The sequence below is a fragment of the Serinus canaria genome, chromosome 15 (genome assembly GCF_022539315.1).
Source record: "Serinus canaria isolate serCan28SL12 chromosome 15, serCan2020, whole genome shotgun sequence".
Taxonomy (NCBI): domain Eukaryota; kingdom Metazoa; phylum Chordata; class Aves; order Passeriformes; family Fringillidae; genus Serinus; species Serinus canaria.
The window spans coordinates 6,840,842-6,867,077 of record NC_066329.1 but is presented as its reverse complement, the minus strand read 5'-3'; the positions used below and the strand labels follow the sequence as shown (position 1 = coordinate 6,867,077).

General features: G+C 42.3%; 1 protein-coding gene across 5 annotated transcripts in view; it reads left to right on the top strand.

Moving 5' to 3' along the window:
• The window catches only part of ARVCF (ARVCF delta catenin family member), a 247,856-nt gene that overhangs the window by 104,498 nt on the left and 117,122 nt on the right, over positions 1-26,236 (top strand). For 2 of the 5 annotated variants that reach the window (XM_050980689.1, XM_050980685.1), the window contains exon 1: positions 5,010-5,322. The exons of the other annotated variants lie outside the window; for them this stretch is intronic. In XM_050980689.1, coding sequence (XP_050836646.1) covers positions 5,302-5,322 — 21 coding nt within the window. In that variant the 5' untranslated portion in view covers positions 5,010-5,301. Of the gene's footprint in view, positions 1-5,009; positions 5,323-26,236 lie in introns of those variants that run through there. 5 annotated transcript variants of the gene reach the window in all.

Sequence of the window (26,236 nt, the reverse complement as noted above, 5' to 3'; positions counted from 1 at the left end):
ACCAAGCAGCCAACCTGGCAATTTCCTCTCCCCCTGAGCCTTTTGGGCTTTGGACCTGCAAGGTTCAACCTCACTTTTAAACTCAAAATTTTTCCACAGTTCTCTTTCAGGTGTCTGCAGTGTCTGTATGCTCTTGTGAACTAATGCTGAAAGAGCCCAAAATGGATGTTAGGTTATGATGACATTGATAAATTACTGAGCCTTTTCCTAGTTTAGGCCATCTTGCTAATGGTTCAAATTATGTTCCTGCTTCTTTGTCACAAATGTGGAGTGATTCACTGAAGTCATCAGTGTGACTGAAAACAGAATGGCCAAAGATGGCCATGGCTAGCCTGAGGCTGTGTGCCAGCTATAATTAAAGCCTTTGATTTAAATGTATGTCACAGTTTACTATTTATTTAGGTATTATAAAAAAAAAAACAACAAAACACAAACCAGCCAAACAAAAACCAAACAAAACCCCAACAACTGCTTCTTTTTTAAGCTACTAAATTACTAGCTGGAGAGAATATTTTTTATCCCTAGTTGTGGTGACTGGGAAATGCTGTGGAATACCATCAGAGTTCATTTTTAGGACTTAATCTAAAATGTTAGCAAAGTGGCATTTTTAGAATACTGTAGTTAAAGATTGAAAAGAACTGTAGTGTCAGTGTTTCCAACCCATCCGATTAGCTCTTCTTCCTTTTGCAGTCTTATTTTCATATGTAACTATTTAAAATACAAGAAACCTGCTCTGGAATAAATTTCCTACACAGAGACCTTAATTCTCTCTTCAGAAGGGACTGCAAAACAGCTTCAGGTTTTGGTTAGAAGAGGACAGTAATTACCATGAAAATGGGTAGATTGTGCAGACAGCTATCAGTCCGGTACATCATGGCAAACCACATTTTTGCCTTCTGGATGTGAGAATGATGTGTTAAGCTGGTACCTTCTGAGCAAGAGTTTGTCATATGCAGCATGAAATACAGCACAAATCGTCTGGAAAATCCACAAACCAAACCAGAATCTAAGAAATGAAAAATGGTTAACACTGGGTCTTTCTTTCCTGCATTTAGTCTTTGTTTTCCTTTCCAATAACTACAGCATGAAATTATGGTCACAGTTTCAACCTGAACTTGATCTGTTTTCCTTGCTGTTGTCGTTCTGTTACAAATGTCATGGTAATTAATTTTTTTTTTTCATAAACCAGAGTAGGCTTTTTTATCCCTTTAAAATGTAGTTGATTCTTACCTAAATGAAGCTGCTGGGAGGAAACATGGGTCATTCATTCAGATGTGACCTATATGCAGTGACATGTACCTTCCTCTGTCCTTTGTTGCTAATGTAAGCAGTGCTGTCACCAGACTGTCCTTGTTCTCATCCTGTCATATGACAACTTTGATGAGATGGAGTTGACTGATACTAGATGTAGCAAGATGGAAGCTGTGTTGGTATACAAATTAAAACCCCCTGAATTTACTGAAATCCCTAGTGGGGTCAGTCTGTAGAAAGTATCTGCTTTGCTGTATTGTTCTTCAGCCTTGTGATCCTTTAGACCTCTTTTTAATACTGGCTTCTTAAATAAAGAAGACACCTTAAATCATCCTCCATTTTTACAACAGCTCCCTATTGAGGCAACCTGGCTTTGTCTCCATTTCTAAACTTGCAGTATGGGAGCAAGAAGATTGTCAAAACCATGTTCATGGCAATGTTAGAAATACCTGGGTGGTTGTGTCCTTCTACAGTCATGCAACCATTTTGGAGCAAGTACAGATGCTTTGAAAGGGCTCCTGTAACTTTTCAAGTACATTTTAAAATGATGATAACGCTAACAGGAAAAGATTTCAAAATGAATCTCGGAGATGGAAGATTCTGTTTGCATTTGTGTGGATTAAAATCACTACTGTAGGGCACTCTGACACATCCCAGTGTGCTGTGCTTTAGTTCTCCCACTTACCTTGTTTATTTGCTGCATGAAATTCACAGAAGGACAATAAAATACCCTTGGCATGGCAGCCCCTGTATGAATACAGGCTCTCTAATTCGGAGAATTGCCATGGGTGATGGTGCTGCTTTTGCCTATTTGGTTAGCTGGGATTCTTGAATCATCTTGTGCCTTCTTGCTCTGTTGGGTTTATGGAAGTTACATATCACTGAAGCCATATGTTATGATCCCAGGCAGAGCTGTAAACCATTTCCTTTTTACTGCCTCTGAGAGCAGATCAATCTATAGAGCAGCACTAGTGATGGGGAATTTTTTAAGGGTAATGGGAGAAAATAAGAAAAGAGAGCTTGGCTGAGATGCTATACTATTCCATCTTCCAAAGAATTAAATCCCTTCCTATTTATAAATTTTTAATTTCTCAGTAAGAAGAAAGAAGGTTTTCACCCTACTTTTGCAGCTGGGAAAAACAAAAAACAAAAACATGACAGATTAAGAATTTAAGGTTCATTTAAAAAAAAGAAGAGAAGGTTGTGATGTAGTCAGCAGTCTGGTACTAATGGATAGAGTGTTTGTTGCCAGAATCTGGAAGTTCAGTATAACCTTAGGGATCTAATCCATAACTCTTTTTTTAGGTAATTAGTTCTTTGACTTCACATTGCCAAATCTCAGCATTCAGAATTGTATGAGCTAGTAAAATATTACAAGAGGCTAAGAGAACTTGAGATGTAATTTCCCTTAAAAAAAATCTTTTAGCTTTGAGTCAAAACATTTTTAAAATTTACTTTACAACCAGAAGGCTTACAAGCATCCATTTTATATTTTAGAGAAAAAGCATGTTTTTAAATAACAACCTGACTCCAGCAGGTGGGACTTCAAAATTCAGCAGCGTTAATCTTGCGTGGCTTGCACAAATACATGTGGGTTTACAACATGAGAGATTTCTTATGGGAGTAAGAATTGGCAAGTCCATCCAGGAAGGTTTTCAGTTTCGTCACTTTGCATGCAGGAGTAGCTCCTTCAGTGCCCTATGCATATAGGCTTTACACTGGTTTTTCTTTGACAGGGTATAAAGGTCTGGCCCACGGCCATGTGCATGGCTAAATTGAATGGTGCTGTTCTGTGCCAGCATGGCCTCAACGAAAGTGGAGCTATTTTAGTTTGTTAACTGAAGAAAAGTTGGACAAGGAGAAGGGGTGGGAGAGCATTGTACAAAAGTACAGGAGACTTATACAAACCTCATTCCTTTTGCTTTGGCCTTTATTTATTTTACTAGTGGCCACTACAGTTGCCTCTAAATTATTCCCCTCTAGATAGAATACATCTTTTCCCTCCAGTGAAGCAAATCACTTCAGCTAAACCTTGTGCAACATCTAACATTGCCCTTGTCAAACTTTACAGCATTTATTTCTAAACAGACTGGGATGAGCTGGGTAAAGTAGCTCTGCCCTGTTCTCTGCCCCTAAAGTACAAAACCTTAGCTCTGGTATACATCTGGAATGCTGACACTGGCAGTAATAGGAAGGCTGAAAAAAGGATTAAATAGGTCTTAAACATTTAATAGGAGTGGCATCTCCTAAATGTCTGTATAGGAGATGCCACTTTTTCATGTTCCTCTGGTAAGATTGATACAAATTAACTGTTAGTTATGGGGACACTGGAAGGATGTTTTAAAATTTTCAGGGAACCCGAAGCTGGGATGAAAAGAACCTTTTGTGGAAAGGTGCCTATTCTGATAATTAAAAACAATTCAATTGTACTTTTCTTCCTGGTGTATAGCTGGTCTCCCTGGCTCTGACTGTGCCTGTTTTCCAGGGATAGTCTCTAATTTTATGCCAGTATTTTTCAGTCCCTAATTAGCATTGTTCAGCCACCAGCTGTTACAGTGTCGGATTTACCTATTGCTTTGGTTTGCTGCAGGAACCTCGTAGGAAAAGGGAGAACCACCATTGAGTGGTGGTATCTGCAAGACTGCTGGATTTTCAGCACTGAGGGTCTCAGTCCCTCCCAGATCTGGGCGACAGCTTCCATGGAAGGGCAGGGCTCTGTTTCAGGGCTGGCTGAGCATTTCCTCTTGCTCTGTTGTGGCTCCAGGGGGAAAAAGACTATAGGCTTAGTTAAGGTTGGTTCACACCTGCCGACCTACAGGTTTTTCTTTCAAGACTTGATGTCTTAAAATATTTAATACATCATTTCCTGCAATTTTGTGGAAAAAGCAGAAAGAAGGATCAGATCCTAGAATAAGAAGTATGGGAAGGCTCTCCTTCTTCCCAGGTATTTCACAGAGGTTTACAGCCTTGTTCAAAGAATGGATGTTAAAAATTAGGTACTTCCAATTTACTAGGAAGAGATGGATGGGAGAACCGTGTTGAACCATGCTGTGAAGTCCTAATTTTTGCGGCAGAATGTGGTGGATGCAAGGCACAGCACACCTGGCATTCATTTTGGTAATGAGTAATTTATCCAGGCAATGAGTTGATGAATGTGGGACAGGTTTGTGGGCAGGTGAATAGCTTTAAAAAATGAGGCCAGTTTTACTTTTTAGCTCTAAGCCTCACCGCACCTGTGTAAGATGCAAAAGGGAGGAGACGGTGATGGAAGATCATAATTCTCTGGCGTTGGTGCATTAGGGATGCCATTAATCTCGAAGTGAAGTGCAAAAAGTAAGCAAGAGAGAAGGTTTCTTTTCTTGTGTTTTCTTGCAAACCGCCCTGTAATTCCGGAGGCAGCTGTGCTCTCCGGGCAGGCGCTGTGGGAAGGGCTCTGTGCCGCCGGAGCCGGCAGGTTACAGCTCTGAGACACGCCGGGAACAGGCGGCTTCCCTCTTTGTCTCTGTAATCCATCAGGAGAGATCCGGGGGGGCGGGGGAACCCCCGGGGCTCCGGGCGCGTAGTCGCCCGTAGCCGGAGGGACCGTGCGGCGGCGCCGGGCACGGCCGAGGCTGCTCGGGCTCAGCCGGGGCTGCTCCCGCGGCTCTCCCCGTGCCCGGCCCTGCCCCTCTCCCCGCTCCCCCGGCGTGCCGGGCGTGGCCGCTCCGGCTGCGGCTGCCCGTCAGTGCCGCCCCCCGCACGGAGCCTCCCGGCGCCGGGGCAGCGGCGGCACGGCCATGTGAGAGCGACGCGGACGCGTCCCCTGCCGGAGCTGCGGCGGTGCCGGTCCTGCCGGCGGAGCGGGGCTTATCCCTGGATGGGCTCAGTCCGTAGGGAGGCTGCGAAGGGGCTCTGGGGCGCCGGGAGTGCCGGTCTGGGTACAAAAGGAGCGAGCCTCGGCGGGGGAGGAGGCTGCGGAGGCTGTCAGAGCAGCAGGCTGGGTCCGCGGAAGGGCTGCGGGCAGCCGGAGGGGTTCCGTGCTGTGGACAGCGGGACCTGCGCCTCGCATAAATGCCTGCGGAACTCAAACAGGTTAGTGCGAAACTTGTGTCCTTCCCCTGGGGCTCTGCGGCCGCGTGTGCGGGTCCTGGTGGCGTGGAGAAAGCTGTCAGCGCTGGAAGGGGTTGTTTACTTGTGTTTGCGTTTTTAGCTGAGAACTAAGAGCAAAAGCTGAGCTGCTGTTTCTAGCAGATCATTCGAGAGAGAATCTGCTTTTGTCTCTGTTGTGTTAACTGGTGAAACACCCAAAAAAGCAAGCCATTGTGTTCTTTGACCTTCTCGTCCTGCTCAATAAATCTAGGGAGCTCTTTGACATGAACAGCTAGAAACGGTGCTTTTAAAAGAGAATGCTTTGCTATTGTGCTTTTGTTCAATGTTTGCTTTTCCCATACTGTGTTCCCTCGCTTTCTCTTTGATTTTGTTGCTGGATATACCAGAGAAATAACGGTGGTTTTTCACTCTAAATGTTATCTTAAACATAAAGTTCTTTTTGGCTGTTGTCTTAGTAGTTATAATGGACTTACAACTTGGTGCAAAAATATTTCAAATAATATTCTTTACTTTCAAGTGTTATTGGGTATGCCAGGGCAAAGCTGTTGCAGACTAGATTTAAATAAATAGAGATCGTATAGACTCCTGTAATTCATCGGTGCTTTTCATGGGTAACCTTCTCCTACCTTGTAAGCCTCAGGAAACCTGATAAATTCAGGTGGTGGCAGGGTAGAGCTGCTTCTCCAACTAGGATGAGGTTGTGTCTTTTTCTTAATCCTCCTTTTCTCCTCTGCCTTTGTAATTTAAAACAGAGTACTGTAGAATAGGAGAATGCCACAATAATACATCACTGATAATACATCCCTGAACTTGTTTAGGCTCATTGCACTGGGGCTGTTAGAGTTTCTCTGGCTTGGTTTAATACCCTATTTCACCCACCCATCTCAGTAACAGAAGGCTGAATCATTTCATGATGCAAATAGGATGCTGATTCCCTTGAGGGGAAAGTAGCCCTTTCAGCTGGGTCCTCCAGTGAGCATTTCTTTGTCTGTAGGATTCCCTGGAATCACAGTCCTGCCTGCTGGAGGTGGCTGAATGCTGGTTTGTTTGGGTACTTGTTTGTGTGTCATGCTTCCTGTGGGCGTCTTAGGAAGGGATTTGATTTGTCTGTGGTGCTGTTCATATTGCCTGACCCACAGCTACTGTACCTGTCAAATTATGTGCAATGGATTGTTGAGTTTCAGATGGATAGATCTAGTTAGCAGCTCCAAGGGATTTTGGTTTTGTCTGGGTTTTCTTAATACATAAAGGAAAAAGCTGGAGGTAAGGAGCAGAATGCTAACAGTAAAAAAAAAAAGGTGTATTTCACGTCTTTTGACCCGTGTGGTACAGCTGTGTTCATGTCTTCTGGGTTTTCAGTGTTGATAGGTGGAAAAGCCTGAGTGAGAGTGGAAGGTTGTAGTTAATCACTTTAGGTCATGCTTTTCAGTTAGCTTGTAAATTCTTCTTCCATATCAAAACTAAAAAATGTCATGGTTTTAATTTTCACACTGTCTGTCATAGCTGAGGATTAGACAAAGATGTGGTATTTTATCTCTTCTGTTGGAGTAATGGTTCTGGATTCATTCTGAGGTCTTTTCACAGAATAACTGTTCAATCTGGTAGCACTGCAGTTCATTAGAGAATGCTTTGCTTAATGAAAGGTGGTAGTTTTAAGCCATGAGGTGTCAGAAAAATTTACAGTGCAGTTACAGGGCCTCTAGAAAGTAATTCCTTAGCTGTAATGATCACAATTAAGTAAAACTAAACCAAATGAATAAATGACTTTGAGGTGGATGACAAGTCTTTACAATCCATCCAAATAAAGATAGGAGAGATACTGCAATGGACTTCTGCCACATTAACTGATGGCCTGCTGTGTTTAGATAAGGACAGCTGTGAAATAGTAATTAAAAAGAATGAAGAATAACTTTTAATCATGCTTTTGCTGGGGGTAGTCATGCTTCCTGAAGTTCTGGGCCACAAAAGCAGCATTGTACCTGAGAGCACTGATAGGGGAACCAAATGCTGAAAACCAGAAATGTGGCCATGATGTGGAAGGTGGATGTCACGTTCTTGAGCCCTCCCTTGGCCATTCATTCCCCTTCCTGCTCATCTGGGATGAAGGCTGTTGAAGATTGTGCTGAGTGTCTGCAGTGCCCTTAGAAGTAAGTAAAGAGTTTATGAAGCTAAGAAGAATTTTGAAGCCTGGAACTGTTAAAATATATGTTCATGCAGTATCACATACAGCTTTGATCTGGATCTGAAACCTAAAGTGCTGGCTTGCCTCAGGGCCATGAAGTTGTGAAGGGGAAAGGAGTCACTTTAAGTTCTTCAGTTCTCTGTTATTCTTGCTTAGGAAAATACTTTATTAACATTCCAGATTCAGGCACTGACTTCAGTAAAGCTGGCCTTCCTCAGCACTTTGTTCCTGAAGCATTTCACTAGAGTATAGTACTGATGTGGGAGAGTATGAAACTGTAGATCTGGCAAGATGAAAAAGCAGCTAATGCATTAGTGACATCCCTGCTGTGAGTCCATACCAGTGATGGAAAGCTTGTGGAAGAAATGTTCATAGAGGTGCAGCATGGAATGGAGTCATCATTTTCCAAGCTATTGGTCAAGTCATACTAGAAAAACCAAATAAGAGAGTGTAAGGTTTGGCATGGATCTCTGTAGGGATTCACCCATGGGTTCTCCCATATGACAGGCCTGAAACAGGTCTAATATGCTTTACTGCCTTGGAGTGAAGAGGTGTAGCAGTCTCCAGTATTGAGTCCTCCTTGCTCCCCCAAGCAGTCCCTTTGGCAGCAGGTGTGACCTCTGTAGCAGAGCTGGGCACAGGGAATGAAAGGGACTCACTATGTACAGGAGCAGCTGCATGGCTCTGCCACAGAGGCAGTAATTCTCTACAGGACAGTGGATTTTTGAACTCTTTGGGCAGTTACTGCCCAGTTCAGGTGTGGCACATCAGATGTGAGAATGTGCCTTTAGCTCTCATGGAGGGGCTTGCACAGCTGAGTCCTTCAGCATTACAAGGAAGCCTTGGAGCTGCAGGAGCACACCTGTGAGAGGTGTGGAAATGGAAGTGTTCTGTTTCTGAAAATGCCTCAGTAGGAACTGTGTTCCTTTCTAAGTGCTGTTGGAGGTGTGAGGGCCTATAATGTCCATTTTGTGTGAGTGCCCAGCTATGTAACAGCAATGGACATACCAAGCAAAGCATTCCAGCAATTGCACTACCCGAGGCTGTACTGCTTAACCACCTGTCCCCACGGTCTGGAGCTGTTGTACATGGAGCATCAGGCTGGCTGCAATTTTTTCCTTACATTACATTGCACTTACTAAAAATAAAAACATAAAAAGATGTTTTGGTTGGGGTAGTGTGGTTTTTTTGCTTGTTTTTTTTTTTTTTTTAACAAATTTTAAAAACAAACGTGCACTCAAGGTCTTTTCAAATGTAGAAATACTGATTAAGGGAGATAAAATGGAGACAAAGGCATGTTAAACAATCACATTTGAAACTGGATGGACTGGATATTTATAACAAGGCTGCTCACAAACGTTGAATTGCATACACTTTTTTTCCCAGGAGTTCATTTCTGTCACTAAATTAAGGTTTGATTCAGTAGGAGTAGGATCAAGGCCACTGGTGAAGCTCTGTCCTTGCATTTGAGTGTTAAAATAACAAGGCATTTCACTGAATAAAAGGATTTTAGCATATTCTTAGCTTGTCTTTACCTGTTCCCGCCTCTGTTCCTCAGTTGCTCTAAATTATTTCCTCTGTGCTACCAAAATTCCGTAGCTGTAATACAGAGAAACTTCCAAAAACCTCCTGCTTCAGACTGCACCACTGCTCGTTCTCCTTTCTGGAAGTATTTGTGGATATTGTGGTGTGAGATGGGAGGTTCAGCTTTGGGATTCTGAAAATCCTGTTCTTTGCTGCTGCTGGTTGTTGGTTTCCCAAAGTGTGCGACAAGGTAATGCACATGTTTGGGACCACTCTGAGGACAGAACCAGTGAACTGATGCAGCTGGAAAACTGCAGCAAACCCTAAAGCTCCATGAAAAGAGGAAGGGCCTCCTGACCCAGGCTCTTTGAGGCCCTTGGAAGGGCTGTACCTTCCTCCTGGGCCTGGAACAGGCAGGAGAAGTGGCTCTGTGTGAAGTTCTTGGGAGAGAGAAAAGGGCAGGGCAGGAACAGGAGTGTGTGGGCAGGAGCTCATGTGATGGCTCTGCTGCTGAAACAGGGTGACAATGCAATACAAAACCTCAGGTGCCTTGGCCTGGGAGCTCTGTATACATTTGGTTTGCTCAGATCTTCCCAAGGACAGACCAGAGCAATAACAAGATTGTATTATTCAGGTGTTTTTAAAATCACTGTTGTTTCAGGAGCGTGTGAGATGTGAAACCCAGGATTTTGCAGTAGGTTTTCTTTGGTTTTGTTTTTCCAGCAGAGGTTTGAAAAGTAAATGGAGTCCCTGAAATAAATCCTGAGAGTAGAGAAGTGTATTTCAAATTCTTGGATAAAAGGAAAGCTGAAACTCAAACACTGATAGTTTTAAATGTCACTGTGTCCTTTGTGTCTTCTGTCTCTCATTAGGTTGCAGCCAGGCTTTGGGACCTTTTTTTAATTTGCCTTTATGCCTAAGAATGAGCAACTGTGACTATACGTGAGAGAAGCCAGATGAGCAACACTTGCTTACTTAGGGCAGCAGCATCTTTTGTGTCTAAGATTCTTTTACCCACAGATGGGTGGGCAGAATCCTTTCTGTTATATTAAGGGGTAAAAACTCCATGAACTCAGTGCTCCCTCAATACTGCAGTAATGTGAAAATCCATAACTTCCAGTGGTGTTCTCTGCCTCTTTGAGTCAGGCCCACACCTGCTTACAGCAGGAGATGGAAATACCAGAGTTTTTCCCTTTTGTTCAGTCTCACACATATCCTTAGCATCACAACTCCTCAGTGTTCAAAAAAGAAAGTGTTTTAACTAAACTTGATGTATTTTTGAGCTTTGGAATTTTTGCCTCTACAAGCTAAATTACTTGGTGCAGTTCTGAACTTTTATTTTCAGTAAAACTTTCTCAGCAAGACTATTGTAATGTTCAGAGACATGTTCCTGAAAGTCTGTAATGAAACCAGAGTCAGGGGTATATTTTTGTACTGTAGAGACTGTATTTTTGTGTGTGTTTATATATATGTGTGTGGGTATAAAAATGCATACATGGAGATGAGAAGATGATTTAATTTAAGTAGCATTACTCTGGATGTGTGTAGTATAAGACTGATCAGAAGAATCATCTGGAATGTTCAGAAGTCCTTTCAGAGTACAGGCTTGTAATTGATTAAAGAGCTGATGAAAGAGATGCAGCACAATTTGTTTATGGATGGCAGAGCCCTGAGATACAAACAGATCCTGTGTGTGACCAGGATTATTCTGCTGTTTGAATTGTAAACTTCTGGAAATTATTTTAGTAAGTTTTGCATATGAAGATATTTGCATCCCTCTCTTTTGATATGATTCTCAGGTGAATTTGCTGTTAAGGGCATAAAGACCCTTTTGGCTCCTGGGCATGGCCCTGAGTGGGCCTTGGCTGGTTTGTCTGTGATACTTTAACAAAGAGACAAATTGCTGTCTGTACCAGAGTTATGCAGAGAGGAGAGCTCCAGATTTGAATAAGATAAAGTCACTTGTTTAGGGAGTTCAATATAGGCCTTTGAAAGTATGTTAATTCCAAGTAGCTCTGGAGAAAGGATTTATAAAGAAACTGGGATGAAAGATTACATATGGGGCTTCACCAGTATTGCATTGCAGTAATGGGAGACATTTGTTTTGAATGGACAAAATTACTTATTTACAGAGGAAATTATGTGGGTGGCTAGATTTCTCCATCAGCACCTTCCTGAATCCTTCCTAATCACTGATAATCCAGACTAATTCTTTATATTGAAATGGTTTCTGGAAGTTCTTTTGTGGCACCACTGTCTCTTATATTGGCATAAATTCTGTTGAGCAGCTGCTCTGATTCTGCATCAGGTCAAGCTGATGTTCTCCCATGGGCATCCTTTACTCCCAGGCACCTTCTTGGTGTGACCTTGCCTTGCTGTGGCGTCCAGAATGGCCATTCCTAAGTCCTGGAAAGGAAGGAATTGGAGGTGTGTGTAGTGCCTTGGTTTGCACGTGCTTTGAAGCTCCCAGTGCTAGATCAGGGCTTCAGAAGTGTTTTCCATCCTTTATATGCTATTCCAGATGCACCCACTGGCTGATTTGCAAACAGGAGGGAAGCAAAGTTCTGGTTTCCTTCCCTGGAAGGGGGACAGTGGCAGGGGTGCCTCCTGATGCTTGTAGTTGGGTGAAGTTGACCACACTGTTTTCTGGATGAAATTTCTGTGAATCAGTTCTTCAGAAAGCCTATCCTTGCCTTCTAGTGCTGCCAGGCAAGTCAAAGATATTTTTAAAATATTTTTCAACTTTCTGAAGTGTGCTGGTTATGGTGTTAATTCACTTCTGCAGGGTGATTATGTCCCAGCACTGACTGTCAGAACCTGATGCAGCAGTTCCTGTCTCTGTTTTTCACTAATTTTTTTTTCCACCGATGTGCTTTGATACTCTTATTTATACTTTCCAGTTCTTCATTTTCCTCTTAGACCAACAGGAGTGGTCTGTACTTCTGACTATAGTATATTTACAGGAGTTTTTAAAAAATGTATTCCTCCCATTAGCATATGTAAATGTGAGTATATGTGTGCTAGATGAGGAACCACATTGTTTCTCCTTATCCATTTCATCTCATCTGGCTAATTCTTTTGACCAAGACATGTTATTTTATTACCTGAGGTTAGAATGCATCTTGGTCACGGTGACACATTTATCTTATATTTTATGATGCAGTCTTATCACATCCCATTTCTTTTTTCTTTCCTATTTAGCTTTTCATCTGTCAGTGACAGCCATGACTCCAGTTAGTGGCACAGTAATACCAGGGCTATGTGTTAGTGCACGCTGTTGGCAGTTTTAAAGGGTAGTACTTTGCTTCTAAGGTACAATATTCATTTTAGCAGGTTTCTGGAGGGGAGAGCCATTTGTAATTACATCAAAACCAGCAGCCATCAGTCATTTTAGATGTAGGAGATGAGAAAAGAAGACTTACTTAGATAATGTTCAGGAAATATGAAGCAAACAGAAAGTGACACTGCGTGCACCCTTCTTGCACTGCAAGGAGTGCAAAGAAACACTGCTTCATTTTTTATCTACTGGTGGTGATGGACACTCTTATTTACAGTTGCAGCTTTTATATTTTAACATGCAGAAATGAGTTATCTTCCATCAGCTGTATGAAAAAGAAGAGTGAGAGGGAGAACATTGTTCAGTTCATTGCTGAAAAAGTTGTGACCCTTCTTAATATGTTGGATCAAAAAATTTATTTTTCCCTGCTGTGTCTTCAAGGGCCAAATCTTTAGAGAAAACTGCTGCTATGTAGGTAACCAGGACTGAGGAAGAGACTTTCAGACCTTTAAGGTAGTATGCACCAGCTGCAGATACGATTAGAGATCAATTAAAAGGTGTTGTGTCAATCTGCTGAATAATTTGGAAAACCTGACTGCTGGTTTTGATGTGTAAATAGGAACTGAAGCATCTGCCTGCAGTTTCTCTTAATCTAGTGTGGCACACTGTTAAATTTTTCTTTTTCTTAGTCTTTGAGACTCCAGTCAGAATCATCGTTGTTTCATTTACATGGGATCAGTTTTATTTTTCTTTTTCCCACAAAGCTGACGCTTCAAAATTTCAGCTTAACGGTGCCAGCGCAAACTTTACAGTACTCAGATAAAATTCAATTTTCTTCCTTTGCTGCCTCCACCAAGAGGCATAGCAGATAATGTGTAACACCCATGCCTAGCTTGGCTGAATTCCAGAGCCCTTCAGAAAAAGAGACACTGGGAAAATCAGCATCTGCCATGTAAATCGAGATAGTAAAGGAAGAGTCATGTCCACAGCAGCTGAAGTGCTGTGTGTGCTTGCATAAAGACACTGCAAATGTGTGGGTGTATTTCATGAATTGTTGCTCTTTGGATTTTTTTGTTCAGAGAAACTTGGCTGAGGTACATTATGTGGATACTGTTTTGGCAACTGAAATTGCAAAAATATTTACAAAGTCCGTTGGGTTCTTCCCCCATGCTCTTATCCCTCCTTCCTGTATTTAAAATTCCCTTAAGTGTTTTGTTTTAGTCTTCTAAAAATTCAGAGATTTCCTTTAAAGGGACAAGAGAAATTTGTTTTCTTCTGATTGTAAATTACAGATAAACATTTTTGAAAAATGTCTTTTAAGTTTATGTTGTGTTGAAGCACGACACTTAAACTAATTTTTTTTCTACTATTTCCTGTGGTTTTTTGAATTGCAGAACTTTGTGAAAGGTACTTCCCTCTTAAAATGCAGCTCCCATGTTCTCCTGAGGTAAATTGTCAGGATGGCTTTGTTGAGCACTTCATGAGATGCCCTCTGTTTGGGGTTCTGCTGTGCTGTATTTCCCATAGTGCAGCCCTGGCTGCCCAGAGGATTCCATGGGCTCTGGTCCCATCCCAGCTGCTCATGGGCTGCTCACCGCACTGGGAGGCAGCTCTGGGACACGAGGTGTGTGGGCCAAGTAGTGTGAGATGATAAGGGCTGACTTCTCCATTGGACAAGTGAAACTCAAATATTGGCCCTGGCAACTCTTGAGGTCCAGTTTCTCAGAATTGTTGCCTGGTTGAGCAGTGCACTTCATCCTGGGGTTACACTACCACTTCTTGGTTTTTTATCTTGTTCCTGAATTTCTCAGCTTGGTTCTGATAGTGCCCAAAGCCATAGAGCTGGTGTTCTGCAGCACTCATAGCTCACTAACTCTGGAGAAGCATAGTCCAGATTTTGGCTACAGGTAGGTCCAAGACTCTATAAAATTAAGTTTTTAGATTTAGCTGAGAATTGAAGGAAAAGGAAGAGTGTCATGAGGAGATCAATTCCATGGAAATGAAAGAGTTAAAAATGGAAATCTGATTGCACAGCTGAAATCTCAGTAGGAACTTGTGGTCTCTTGAGAGAAAATGCCATTCAGCACCGTTGCACAGAGTTATTTCATTCTTAATTTTAATTGACATGTCCCAGAATGCAGCCTTCTCTGACGAATCCAGGCTGCACAGAGGCGTTGTGAGTCTCACTCTGTGTGGGCGATTGCTGTGTTTCAAATTCAGGTCATCATTAATTTCCCTTTGATACCAGCATCCTTTCTGCCTACCTTATTCATTCAATAGGTTGATGAAATTTGAATGAATCTTTCCCTAAGTAAGATGTTGGTCACCTCCTGGGATTTCAGTGTAATAATCTTGCCCTGCTCTTTTTATCTTTTGTGACAGTTTTAGCCCCTTGCCTCGTTGATGGGTGTCCTGTGCAACTTCAGTAACAGAAAATTAATTATTATATTGTTGTAAAAACTGGGGTGCATAGATGTTTCAACTTTATTGGGGGGGTACACGTCAAGCAAAAAGTTGGTCTGGTGTAAGATCAATTTTTCATAAGTCTTCTGGGTTTAATTCAGATGCAGTTAGTTATAAACCCAGCAAGAGTAGGGGAACCATGCAGCTCCATCCTGTAGTAGTTGTGAGGAGCAGAGATATCTGCCTTAAGTATTTCTTTAATATTTTATATCTCCAGTATTGATTTCATTTTTTAAATAAGATGTATGATTGACCACTATTGGGATTATCCCAGAATTTACACTTTCTTACAGCTTTCATCTCTGCTTTGTATCCAATAGGCAGCAGTTTAAAGAAAAATTTTGCAAAGAGGCTAAATGCACACAGTAGCCACAAATGCAGTGGAAAACTTGTGCTACAGAACATCACCTTGTGATTTAATTTGTTCTAAACCTGTTGATGTGCAGATGAGGACAACTGCAGATACACCTGGAACACTGAAGATTTCATTGGGGTGTAGACTTTACTATCACTCCAGCTTATGGATAAATGTCAGTGTTACAGGTCTAAATGCCTTAAAAATATAGATTTCCAGAGTATAATTTGTTCCTAGTTACATACTATGTGTTGTTATTATTCTTCTTTGGCTTCTCAGCTTTTTAAGCTGGTACAGTGTTTTGCTGGCACACAGTGTGTAGTAGCTGTGTAAAGAGAGATCTTCATTATCTTTTGGAATCTTGCATAACATCAGGTCCTTCATGGAAACCATGCAGTGTTTGGTGGTCATGGTGATGATCAAACTTACTGCATCTGTAAAAGAACCTTTGTTTACAAAGGGTCACTCTCAGCTTGAAGACATTAATTCTTTTCAAGGGTTTGGATTTGAACCCACTGTTCACCTTTTCCAGAAAAATTGATCAGTGGTAATAAAGGTAGACCAAGGAGACAAAGGGCATGATTGTATACATTCTTAATTGTTTGTTTTCCTCTGAGCATAAATAGGATCTGCTGTGTTTTAACTTAGGAAATGGTTTTGTATTTTTACTACTTAGCACAGTTGAAGTCAGCTATTGTGAGTGACCTTCCTAGAAAGCCTGAGCACTGCTCCTGTGTAGAATACCTCAGTTGACACAAATCAACAGGAGCCAGTTGTCTGGCTGTTCCTGGTAAGATTTGAATCCCCTAAATACAAGGAGACAGAGCTCCCTGAATTGAGGGGTGGGTCAGCTGTGGTGTCCAGGCAGTGCAGTGCTCCAGGTGATGCTGGAACTGAGAGTGCAGTTCATGGCCCCTTTTCCTGCTTCAGCCTTTCTCGAGGCTGATATGAATTTCATGAACCCATAGCTACAGCCTATAACCTCCATCACACTTTTTCCCCAAATTTTGGTCTGTAACACCATACCTGGGATATTTCCTGGATGCAAGCCTTCTCTTCTCTGGTTGCTAAGCAAGTGAATTTTACTGCTTGTGTGCTGTATAAGGTCCTATAAAACTTCCCTTTGCCTGATGTCTGTCTATTGATTGTAAAGCAAGGCATGCAAATAATTATTATCTCTGATTAGGTGTTTCTTAGGAGAAATTATTACTGCTGGCTTAATTTTCCTGGAGTTTCTCTAGTCTGGGGCTTGGAGCAGGAAGGGAGCCTACCCAGGCTTTCTCCATGGGTGGTTTCAGGAATAGGTGCTGTGCTCAAATGGAGTGTGTGATTCAGAAGAGAAATGAAGTTTAGTCCTGTTACCTGGTCTCCTTTTGGTATTCTAATTTTTGAAAAAAAACCTTGATTTTTAAGCAGGTGAGTTAAAAATACTGTAATTTAATGTGTTTATACTCTTGTACAGCTGCCTGCCTTAGCTGGGGTGGGGGCTTTATTAATAATTAAACCATGGATTTGTTTGAGTTTGACCATTCTCATTGCAGAAACAGCCTGCTGAAGTTGCTGACTGGAGGTAAGTATGAGAGCTTTGTTCTCAGTAGAATCCTTCCTCTTGTGTTGTTTCCTCAAAAACCCAAAGGGCCCAGAACCTCTTGGTGTGTCTGTTCCTAAGCTAGAATGTGCATAATATTACAACTATACTTTAAAGGGACTCTACCATGCAAGTCTGGAATGGATCCCTGTGTATATTGCTTGTTTTTTCTTTTTTCAACTTATTTTTCTTCCCTGTGCACAGATGCCCATATGCTAGAGGTTTGGAGGAAAAACCCCAAAGCCCCACATTGTTTATGTGCACAGCCTGTTGTTCAATCAAAGTGCATATTATCAATGGTCACATGCTTTGCTTAAATATTTTATAAGATCATTGCACTTTATGCTAACCCTGCCTTCTTTCTGTTGTCTGATTGTGCATTTCCACTTAGACCTAGTTAGTAATTTAGGCTTAAAATCTGTAAGCTTCTAGCAGATATTTGATTTCAGAAATGCTTTGTTCTAAAAGTTCCCCTTTGTTGTGCTCAAATGACAGAGCTTTCAGGAGGGAGGGGTTTTTTCCTTCTTGTCTTCTGATTGTACAATGCTGAAGCAATCTCTTCTCTGCAAAGAATCTCCTGCCCCCTCATGCCTCCAGCATGGACAAAAGCCACACAGGTGCACACCAGAGGATTGGATTAAATGTGAAGGCAGGTTTCAGGTGCAGGTTCAAGGAGTCCTGTCCCAGCTGGGTGAGGAGTGTCCTGTTGCAGGGTGGTCTCTGCACAGGCACCTCTGTATCCCCCAGTGAGGCAGGGCTCTGTGTGCAGGGGAGCTCTGGGCCCTCCTCTGAGCTAAAGTGCCTCTCTTGCTTTGTTCCTTGGCTTTTGGAACACTGCCCCTTCTAGGATAAGGCCACAGGGTAGAAGAATAGAGAAATGCTGAAAAGAAAATAATAGGAGCTGTTGGAAGTAACCTTCTCCTGGCTCTGGGTGGAGAAAGGTCTGTGTGGTTTCTGCCTGCTGTGAGTGCAGCAGTGTGCATTGCTTTGCCCTGGTGCTTCTTCTGCTCTGGTAGCAGCAAGAGATCAAGGCAGGGCTTGATCTCTCAGCTTCCCACTTCTCTCCCTGAGTCTGCAATCAGATATTAGAGGAGTTTACGGGAGTTTTGTCTCTAAACTTGACAGAAATAGGTCTGGTCTGTCTGCAGCTTCAGTAGACATTAAGGCTCCTGAGTTGGGCTCCACAGTGGCTGGTGTTGTGAGCAATACTGATGACCCCTGTTTTTTGGGGGGAGAGATGAGTTTCATTCTTATTTGGGCCGGAACTACTTGTTATTATAATGGGGTCATTTACCCTGAGGGCAAGTGAAAACAGCTTGGTACTTGAGTTCAAGCTCCTGAGTTTACTGTCTGGTGACATCAATTTCTGCCTCCTCCCCATTGAGGCAGATTTAGTGGAATGGACTTCTTAGTCTTTGCTTAGAAAGTTCTTTTAGGGTCATTATTTCTGAAGGTGATTGAATTTACAGGAAACACATTCAGCTACTTGCAGTGTGTGCGTCAAGAAAATTTGAGTACATAATTAAACTGAGGAACTGGAAATTAATTGGGAGGGAAATTGTTGCTTTAAAGATGTGCTAAATAATTACCATTTTTCTATTTTTAGCTGGCTGTTGAAGTAACATAAGATGTAAAGAAGACAAATCTCTATAGTCCAGTACTCCTCATTTGGGAGGGACAATAGACTAATTCAAATAGCTAAATATTTCTTTCTTTAGCTCATTGAATTTTCGAAGTGCAGAAAGATGTCAGCTGTCAGAAAGGTTTGGGAGCTACTCAATGCCTCACTTCTAATACACTTTTGAAAATTTGAGCTTCCTTAAAAGTTTTCCAGAACTACAAAGCATCCACATGCATATGTAAACACTTCATAGCCTCCTTCACTGGAGGCCCTGCTGTTCCTTGCATTCTGTGACATCTTTCCACTCCACAAGGCCTTGTTAGGTGCCTTAAATGCTGCAAACTGTCAGACTAGATCCAAGCTCTGGGTTATCTTTGGGCTTTCTTGCTTTAGGGGACAGTGAGTTGCAACCAAACAGGAGCAGGAGCTGTTAAATGGAGAGTGTTGATGGCACAGCAAGTTCTGTTTGCTGGTGCTGAGTTGAACTTTCAGCCATCTGGTGATGATGGTGGCACTCTTGAAGTCAGCCTTATTGAAGTTTAATTGAAATGTGATGAATGAAGATTGTGTGCAGTGTATCAGTTGCATTTTTGTGGCTGGCAATAGCAAGGATCAATTTAGTGAGAAGCACATTAGAGCATACTATGGCTGCTGATTTAGCATCTGAGTGAGGACCATTTGTCTCATGAAGTGGCTGTGAATGTCAGCATATAATAATGTGTGGCCATGTGTCAGTGCCATGGAGACAGTCTGTCAGAGATTACATGGAATTAATTCCAGACAACAATGATGTAAAGGTTAAACAAGCACAGAGTATGACAGAAAGCAGATACCTGTTAGAGTATTAGGAATATATTGCAGCCATAAAGAACATACCTGAGAACATGCCTCTCTCTTACCCCTGGTGGGGACCATGTGATTAAAGGTGCCTGATTTAAGGGGGTTGATTTGCCAGACAGGAACCTCAGGAACCTGTTCTTTAAATAAGGTCACATAGGAAGAGAGTGGAGAGATTTTTACAATGATGACTGATGTAGAGCTGTATTTTAAAGAGGTTTTTAAAAGGGAGATTGTGAAAAGTATGTTTGCATGCTTTGACTTGAAGCAATCCCTTTAGCAGCATCATGGGAGGCTGAAGGTGAGCAGAGACAGCTTTGCCAGGCCAGAGCTTTGCCAGGCCATCCAGTCCAGCTGGGCAGTGGGGAGATGAGACAACTGGGCAGGCTTTAGCACATCTCCTAGAGATAATTTTGAACTTTTGCTCCTTCCCTTAAAGGAATGAATTCTGGAGGGATTGTCAGCACTTTGTTACTGAGCTAAAGGTAAGCAGGTCACTGTGGCTGGATACTGCACTCTGTGCTGAGGAAACCAGGGGATGTAACTTCAGGGTTATCTGAGGGAGAATATCAGTGCTTGTGGCATTTGGAGAGGGGTAGCTTTCAGCCCATGCCTGAAAATACAGCAAGGTGCTTTAAACTCTGTGGAACAGATGTTTCTTATTTTATTTTGTATCACTTAAGGTTATGGCCTATTAATTATTTGGACAGGTGTGTTTTGGATGGGGTAGATATCTGGAATACAAACTCTTCCAAAGTTCCAGACTAATTTTTATATCTATTTGCCTGTCTGATGAGCCACAGTTAGAAAGCAGTGCTGAGTGAAGTCTGTTTATTTAGCCCCAAGTAAAGCTGATCATTACTATGCATGAGTTTATGGCCACTGCAGATTTGAATGTGGGGGAGGCAATTCAGAAAGGCTTTGAGGTTTGTTTTTCCCTCTTGGCTTGCTTTAGGTGGGGATTGTGTCTGGAGAGGAACTGGAATGCAGATTTATAATTTCAAAAACAGTAGGATATATTTTGGAGCAAGAGAATCACCAAGTGGCTGAGGTTGGAAGGGACCTCTGGAGCTCATCTCAGGAAGGGCCACTTGCAGGTGGCTTTTGGATGTCTCCAAGGACCAACACTCTGCAGCCCCCCGGGGCAATCTCTGCCAGTGCTCAATCAATCTCACAGTGTCTGGTGTTGAGACAGAACCTTCTGTGTTTGAGCTTGTGCCCAGAGCCTCTTGTCCTTACCCTGGACACCACTGACTCCATCCTCCCTGCTTCATCCTGTCAGGTATTTATTTACACTAAGATCCCACATGATTTTTCTCCTTCCAGGCTTGCATATATCCTGATAAATATGTTTAAACAATCACCAAGCATGCCAAGATGCTGAAAAATTGAAGGGATAGCCCATTGAGAAACAAGTAAATTAAAACATCATAAGGTTCTGAGCTCAGGTGATGCTGATGAAACCAGTCAGCTTCACCAGCATCACCTGAGATTTAGTAGGGTGGAAGTTGATTTCATGCCACAAAGAGGAAGGAGAATACTGATTTTGATGGTATTTTGTTTGTTTCCAGAACTCTTCCTGTTCAAGTGACCAGCTCAAAAAAGAAAGGTTGTAAGGCCTATCTGCTTTAGCTTCTAGCAGATGATGTAGTTCAGTGCTGCCTGTTGTCTTCTCAAGCAAGCTACTTATGACTTCCACTTGAATGTTGTTTGTTACAGAAAATCTCATATAAATAAACTGATTTTGAGTTTAGTAACAGCAGGTAAGTAGAATGGGCCTTTCTACTATAGTGGGTGCATAGTCTGTGCTAGCTCCATTGCTAGATATGTAGGAGTTGACTTCTTTCCTTTTGCCTGCTTCTTCCAAAGTTCAACTGGTGCTCTTCCCTAAGCAGGCACTGTGTGAGTGACATGAGCTGTGAGTCAGAGCAGTGATGTGCAGAGCTCTGGAGGGAAGGCTGAGTGTCCTTTTGTACCATCATTTTGCCATACATGGTCTACGTGTTGCTTGCAAATTCTGTGTGGTTGTGACCCCCCACCCCCCTTCCAATGACCTATTTCTGCATTTTTCATGCTGTGGATTTCATTGAGGAAGAGGCTTCAGTTAGTGGCAGTGGCTCCTTCAGTAGCTCTGACTGTGGGAGTTGAAGACAGGAGGCAGTTCTATCAGAAGGACAACAGTTAAGTTTCTAGGATGGACATTTATGTAAATAAAGATAGTAGGAGTGCTAGGAGAGCCCTGGAGACAGGTTTGAAGAGCTTTTATGAGCAACAGAACTAAATTGATTGAACTATGCCTAGAAAAACTTGTCTGCTTTTGTTAGGAAAGTGATACATTTGTTTTAAACTCTTGCAAACTTCCCAGATCAGCTGTTGCCAGTGGCAGGGCACAGTGCTGGAGGGGCAGCTTTGCTGAGGGAGTTGTTGGTCAGTAATTGGAGGACTAACACTGGGTTGTTCAGCAGTGCAGTGGAGCACATGCCAGCTTTTAATTGGGATATCAGGATCCTGCTGATGTTTCCAGAGGCATTTGGAATGACAGCAGACTAGTGAGCCAAGTGCAGGAGGATCACTGCTGAGGAAATACTCCCTGTTAAAATTCCAGATTTTAAGGGAAGGAACAGAGGTTTTTTTGTCATCCTTTAAATGTGGCAGCTGCTAATCAAGTGGAGAAAGGTCAAGACTTTTTTTTCCCCCTAATCTTTCCTGGAATTGATGTGAGATTTCTGTTCCTGTAGGTTTGGAGAATTCCACATTTCTTACCTGCCATGATGTACTGTGGTGGTGATGCAGCAGTGAGGCACCATAACTGCATCATGGCTTTTGGAATGTGGTTATTGGCATTATTACTGCCCAGATTAATGTCTTTGTTTTTCTTTTCTTGTGCTTGGAAGATCTACAGAGAGCAGTTAGAACCTCCTGTGCCATAAGGCTCCCTGGGTTTGTTTATTTTTCTACAGAAAAAAAAAATCTAAAAAAGGATCCTAGACTGTTTGCTTTGTCCTCCCTCTCTCTATCTTCTACCTTGTATGCCTTGTTTTTATTAAACAGAAAAAATTAGTCAAAAAGCCCACACATTCTTAAGGGTAAAGCTTGTCTTGCTGCTGAGAGTTAGGACAGGCTTTGGGGCCCCATCATCAGGCTGAAGAAGGGTTCCATAGTGGCTCTTGTCCTGGGGAACCCTTCTCCAGTGTGGTTTTCACTGAAATGTCTGTTAGCTTGGCTGTGGGGAACTAGTGTGGCAGTCTGTGTTGTTGACACCCTCTGTGAGAATATCAGCAAAGTTATTCTCTGAAGTTTCAGATAAGTCAACCAAAAATTATTCTTTCCAGAGGGTGATGTGATTTTCAAGGCTTCTGTGTGCAAAATCTGAAATGATTAAGTACTAAGTCTGGTGATTTGAATCTAGATTTCTCAGATAACAACGTAGAGAGTTGGGTCAGCCCATCATGTCTTGCCCCATTCAGGGATCTAAACCCTGCAGAGTTGTCCCCTGTTCACTCCCCTTTGTGTCACTGCTCAAGGCTCAGGGTATTTGCCTCTGCTGGGCATGTTCCTCACAGAGCAGAGAGGAAAAGGAACTGTAGGAGGTTTTTTCTTTCTTTATGATGACTAATTTCATTCCTCTCCCCTGTGGGCAGACAAGTGGACAGTCCTTGGGCAGGCTAAATGTCTCTGAACATTTTGACAAAGTAAATAACCTGCTCTGTGTGGGCTGAGATGAGAGCAGGCACCATGCCAGGAGCACCTGTGGCTGCAGGGCTGAAGCTTGGACCTTTTGTTGTGTCTGTGTTGCCAGCAGCAGTGAGGAGTCCAGATGCTGATCCCTGTGGGTTCAGTAGGTGGTAGGAGACGTGGCAAGTGAGACAAATGTACTCAACCCTGCCCACAAAGTACAGCCTGTAGGAGTTCTTACATGTACATGGCTCGTCTGACCTGTTTCTGCTGGATAGTAAAAAAACAAACAGGAGGAATTTGTAGATAAATATGTGATGTTCCTGCTTAAAGCAGCTTGTTGCAGACAATGTCAGGTTGCTGTCCTAACTTCTGGTTGTGTTTCCAGTTTGAAAGCTCTCAGTTGAATAGCATGGTACCTCTGTCCTTTCCATTTTTCTAGTTGATTTGGTAGCATATGCATGTCAGAGTGCCCATGGACATGGTTGTTTGTATAGTCAGGTGTAGCCTGGAGTCCTTGGTTACCTGAGAGGTTGAGCTGGCAGAACTGTGACTGCTGCAGAAACTGCAGGTGCTCAGGTTCACCCTGCCAGCACATCCTGCCAGTTCTTTGATTGTCAGGGAGCTCTCCCAGGCAGCTTGCTCTGTTCCCAGGCTGATGTGAGGCACATTCTCCCCAGAGCACTGCCCTCAGTGTTCTTCCTCTGATGGCTGTCAGGAGAAAATGTGACTGCCTGTGACTTCTGAGAGGATTGGTCTGTAGAGAAGGTTTGGACACGAGGTCACTCATCCTGAACATCTTGCCCCTATGCTCTTTGTCACTAAAAAGTCACTGGCAGCCCCTTACTTGCTGGTGCTGCATAATTTGATTAATGCAATCTTTGGGGGGGCTGTCTCAAGGTTTCTGAAAGTCTGAGGAAATTGGAGTTATTTGAATAGAAACTATCAATCTTCCTGAGTTGCATTGAACTTGCTGATGGGTGCATCTCAAGCTTGCATTGCTCTTCATAACGTACCTAGCATTCCAAAAAGTGAAGAGAAAAACAATTTGTGCAAGTTCAAGCAGCATTCGGTATCTGAACTGTTCACTGTTAAATTTGTACCATGTCCTGTCAATTTTCCTGCTCAGTGCCACTGAGAAGGGTGAAAATCTGAACCCTGAAAATCTCTTCTGAAAGTTGATTTGTGACTTTCAAAAAAGTTGGTCTTAAAGAGGGGGAGGGAAGGAGGGAGAAATACCAAGTGATGTCAGCTGGTTGCGAACAGGAGGCTTTATTTACTTTAGATAAGCCCCTTTTCTGTCTATTGCATAATTTCTGTCATAATCTTATTTGCTTGTTAGAAAAGAAAAAACCACAAAGCCAACACAAATTAAAAACTAAAATGAAGTGGCTTAAGTGAATAGTTTTCTCCTAGGGATGATATTCTAGATTACTTCAAAGATGTGTCCTCAATATTGAATTTTGGGTCTGTGTAGTAAACTTTATTGATTGTTTGAAATGGATTGGTTGGGTGCTGTTCTCTGGGTAAAGCATGTCAGCTTGATACCAGTTGTAATGCTCTTGGCTAGGACTGAATGGAAGTTACTCAAGTGAGAATTTCCCTGTGACACTAGAGGCTGAAAATTGGCATTGTGCAATATGCCTGGTTACAATGAAGCAGCTTTACTGGAATTCAACAAAAGGACTGTGTTCCTGGTTAAAAAAATAGGCAGATTTGATTGTTTTACATAGGTGATTCAGTAGCTCAAACTTTCTTTTTTACAAAAAGCTATTAAAGTATCCTTTGGAAATCACTGCAGTGAGTAATTCTTACCCTGCATTCACAGTTATCCCCATGAGTATGCACCAACTAAACCCACATATTGAAATTCCTACATCAGTGCCATTGATGCAGTAATGAGAACCTGGACTTGCTGGATTGGACAGACTTCATCTGTACAAAAGATAAATGGCAACCAAAGAACAAGCTGTGAAGAAATTTTAAGTAAGACACAGGAAGAAATGCTAAGAGATCACTGGAAAAGGATCTTGCCTGTTCTGTTATCAAATGTAGGAGTTAGTAAGGTAGGCAGGACAATGCAGCAGTTGGGATGGAGTGTATTGGTTCAAGACAACATTTGAAAGAAATGGGAATTCTTCAGGGAAGATTAATCCAGTGAGTAGATCCTGTTCTTTCTGCCACTCACCTGAGGGTGAAGAGAGAGAATTCAATATTCAGTACTGATACTTGTCCCACAAAACTGGTAAGGTTGGCAGATGTATAGGGCCCAGGTCTGGGCCCCTGATTATTTGCTCTGACTGTTGTTTTGCTGACTTTAACCATTTTTACATTTCTGAAGTTCTTAGCAGCTGTCAGTGCTGCATTCTGGTTTTAGTCTTTGTTTTTGAGCATCAGTTGGCATGTGGAGTCCTCTGATTTACTCAGGTCAGAATGCTCTGGTTGTGTCCTTATAGATTATGTGCCTGTAAATTTCTTACAATATTTTAAAAAGCCATAAATAACTCATTTTATTTTAAAATATACATATGTGATTTGCAAGTGTTTGGGAGCAGCAGCAAAATACATCACATGTGAGTAAATTATCCACAGGTTTGAGGGTTTTTAAATTTTTTTTTAGAGTAGTAAAGAACTTTGTCTGCTTTTGGCTTCAGTGATTTGCTGTCAGGTCCTTTGCTTTTTTTGATTATATTATTTTTTTATGTATTTCCTGATTTGATTTTGTCTTGGCTGATGGATCCCTATGTTTTCCTGCATCCAGCTCCAATTACTGAGCAAGCACAAATGATAGCAGGATTCCCTGCTGTCCAGAGGCTTTCTTCTAGCAAGCTGACCTTCTCTGCAGCAAATATCTTTTCTTTGCTGAATCATAAATAGTTTTGTAAGAGCTCATCTACTACTTCATGACCAACCACTCCTGCTACTGCTGAAATCTGAAAAACATCTGTAAGCTAACCTCTGCTCACATGACCATCACACAGTGTTTTCATTAATTAAGTCCTGGAGCTGGTGATCCCTGAGAAATGGTGTTCAGAGGAATGTTGCTTTGTTAGCCTGATGGTTTGGTATTTGCCTCACTGAGAGGTTGGCTTCATTCTTGTTCTCCCTGTCTAGTTCAAGTCACTCTGCTTTGGGCTAGTAAAAAAAAAATACTGTAGTTATTAAACTCTGAAGGATTGTCTGAAAACTGCTTTTCTCTCAACTGGATTGCAGGAGACATTCTTCTGACAGTTCTGTTAGGGATGGGAAAGTTCAGAGGGTAAAGCATGTGTTTGTGTCTAAACCCATGGTGGGTGTCACTGAGGCTGGAGCCATGAATCCTGTTTGTGGGAGCAGAAGGGGTATCAGCCTTGAGCTGGTGTGGGAACAAGGCT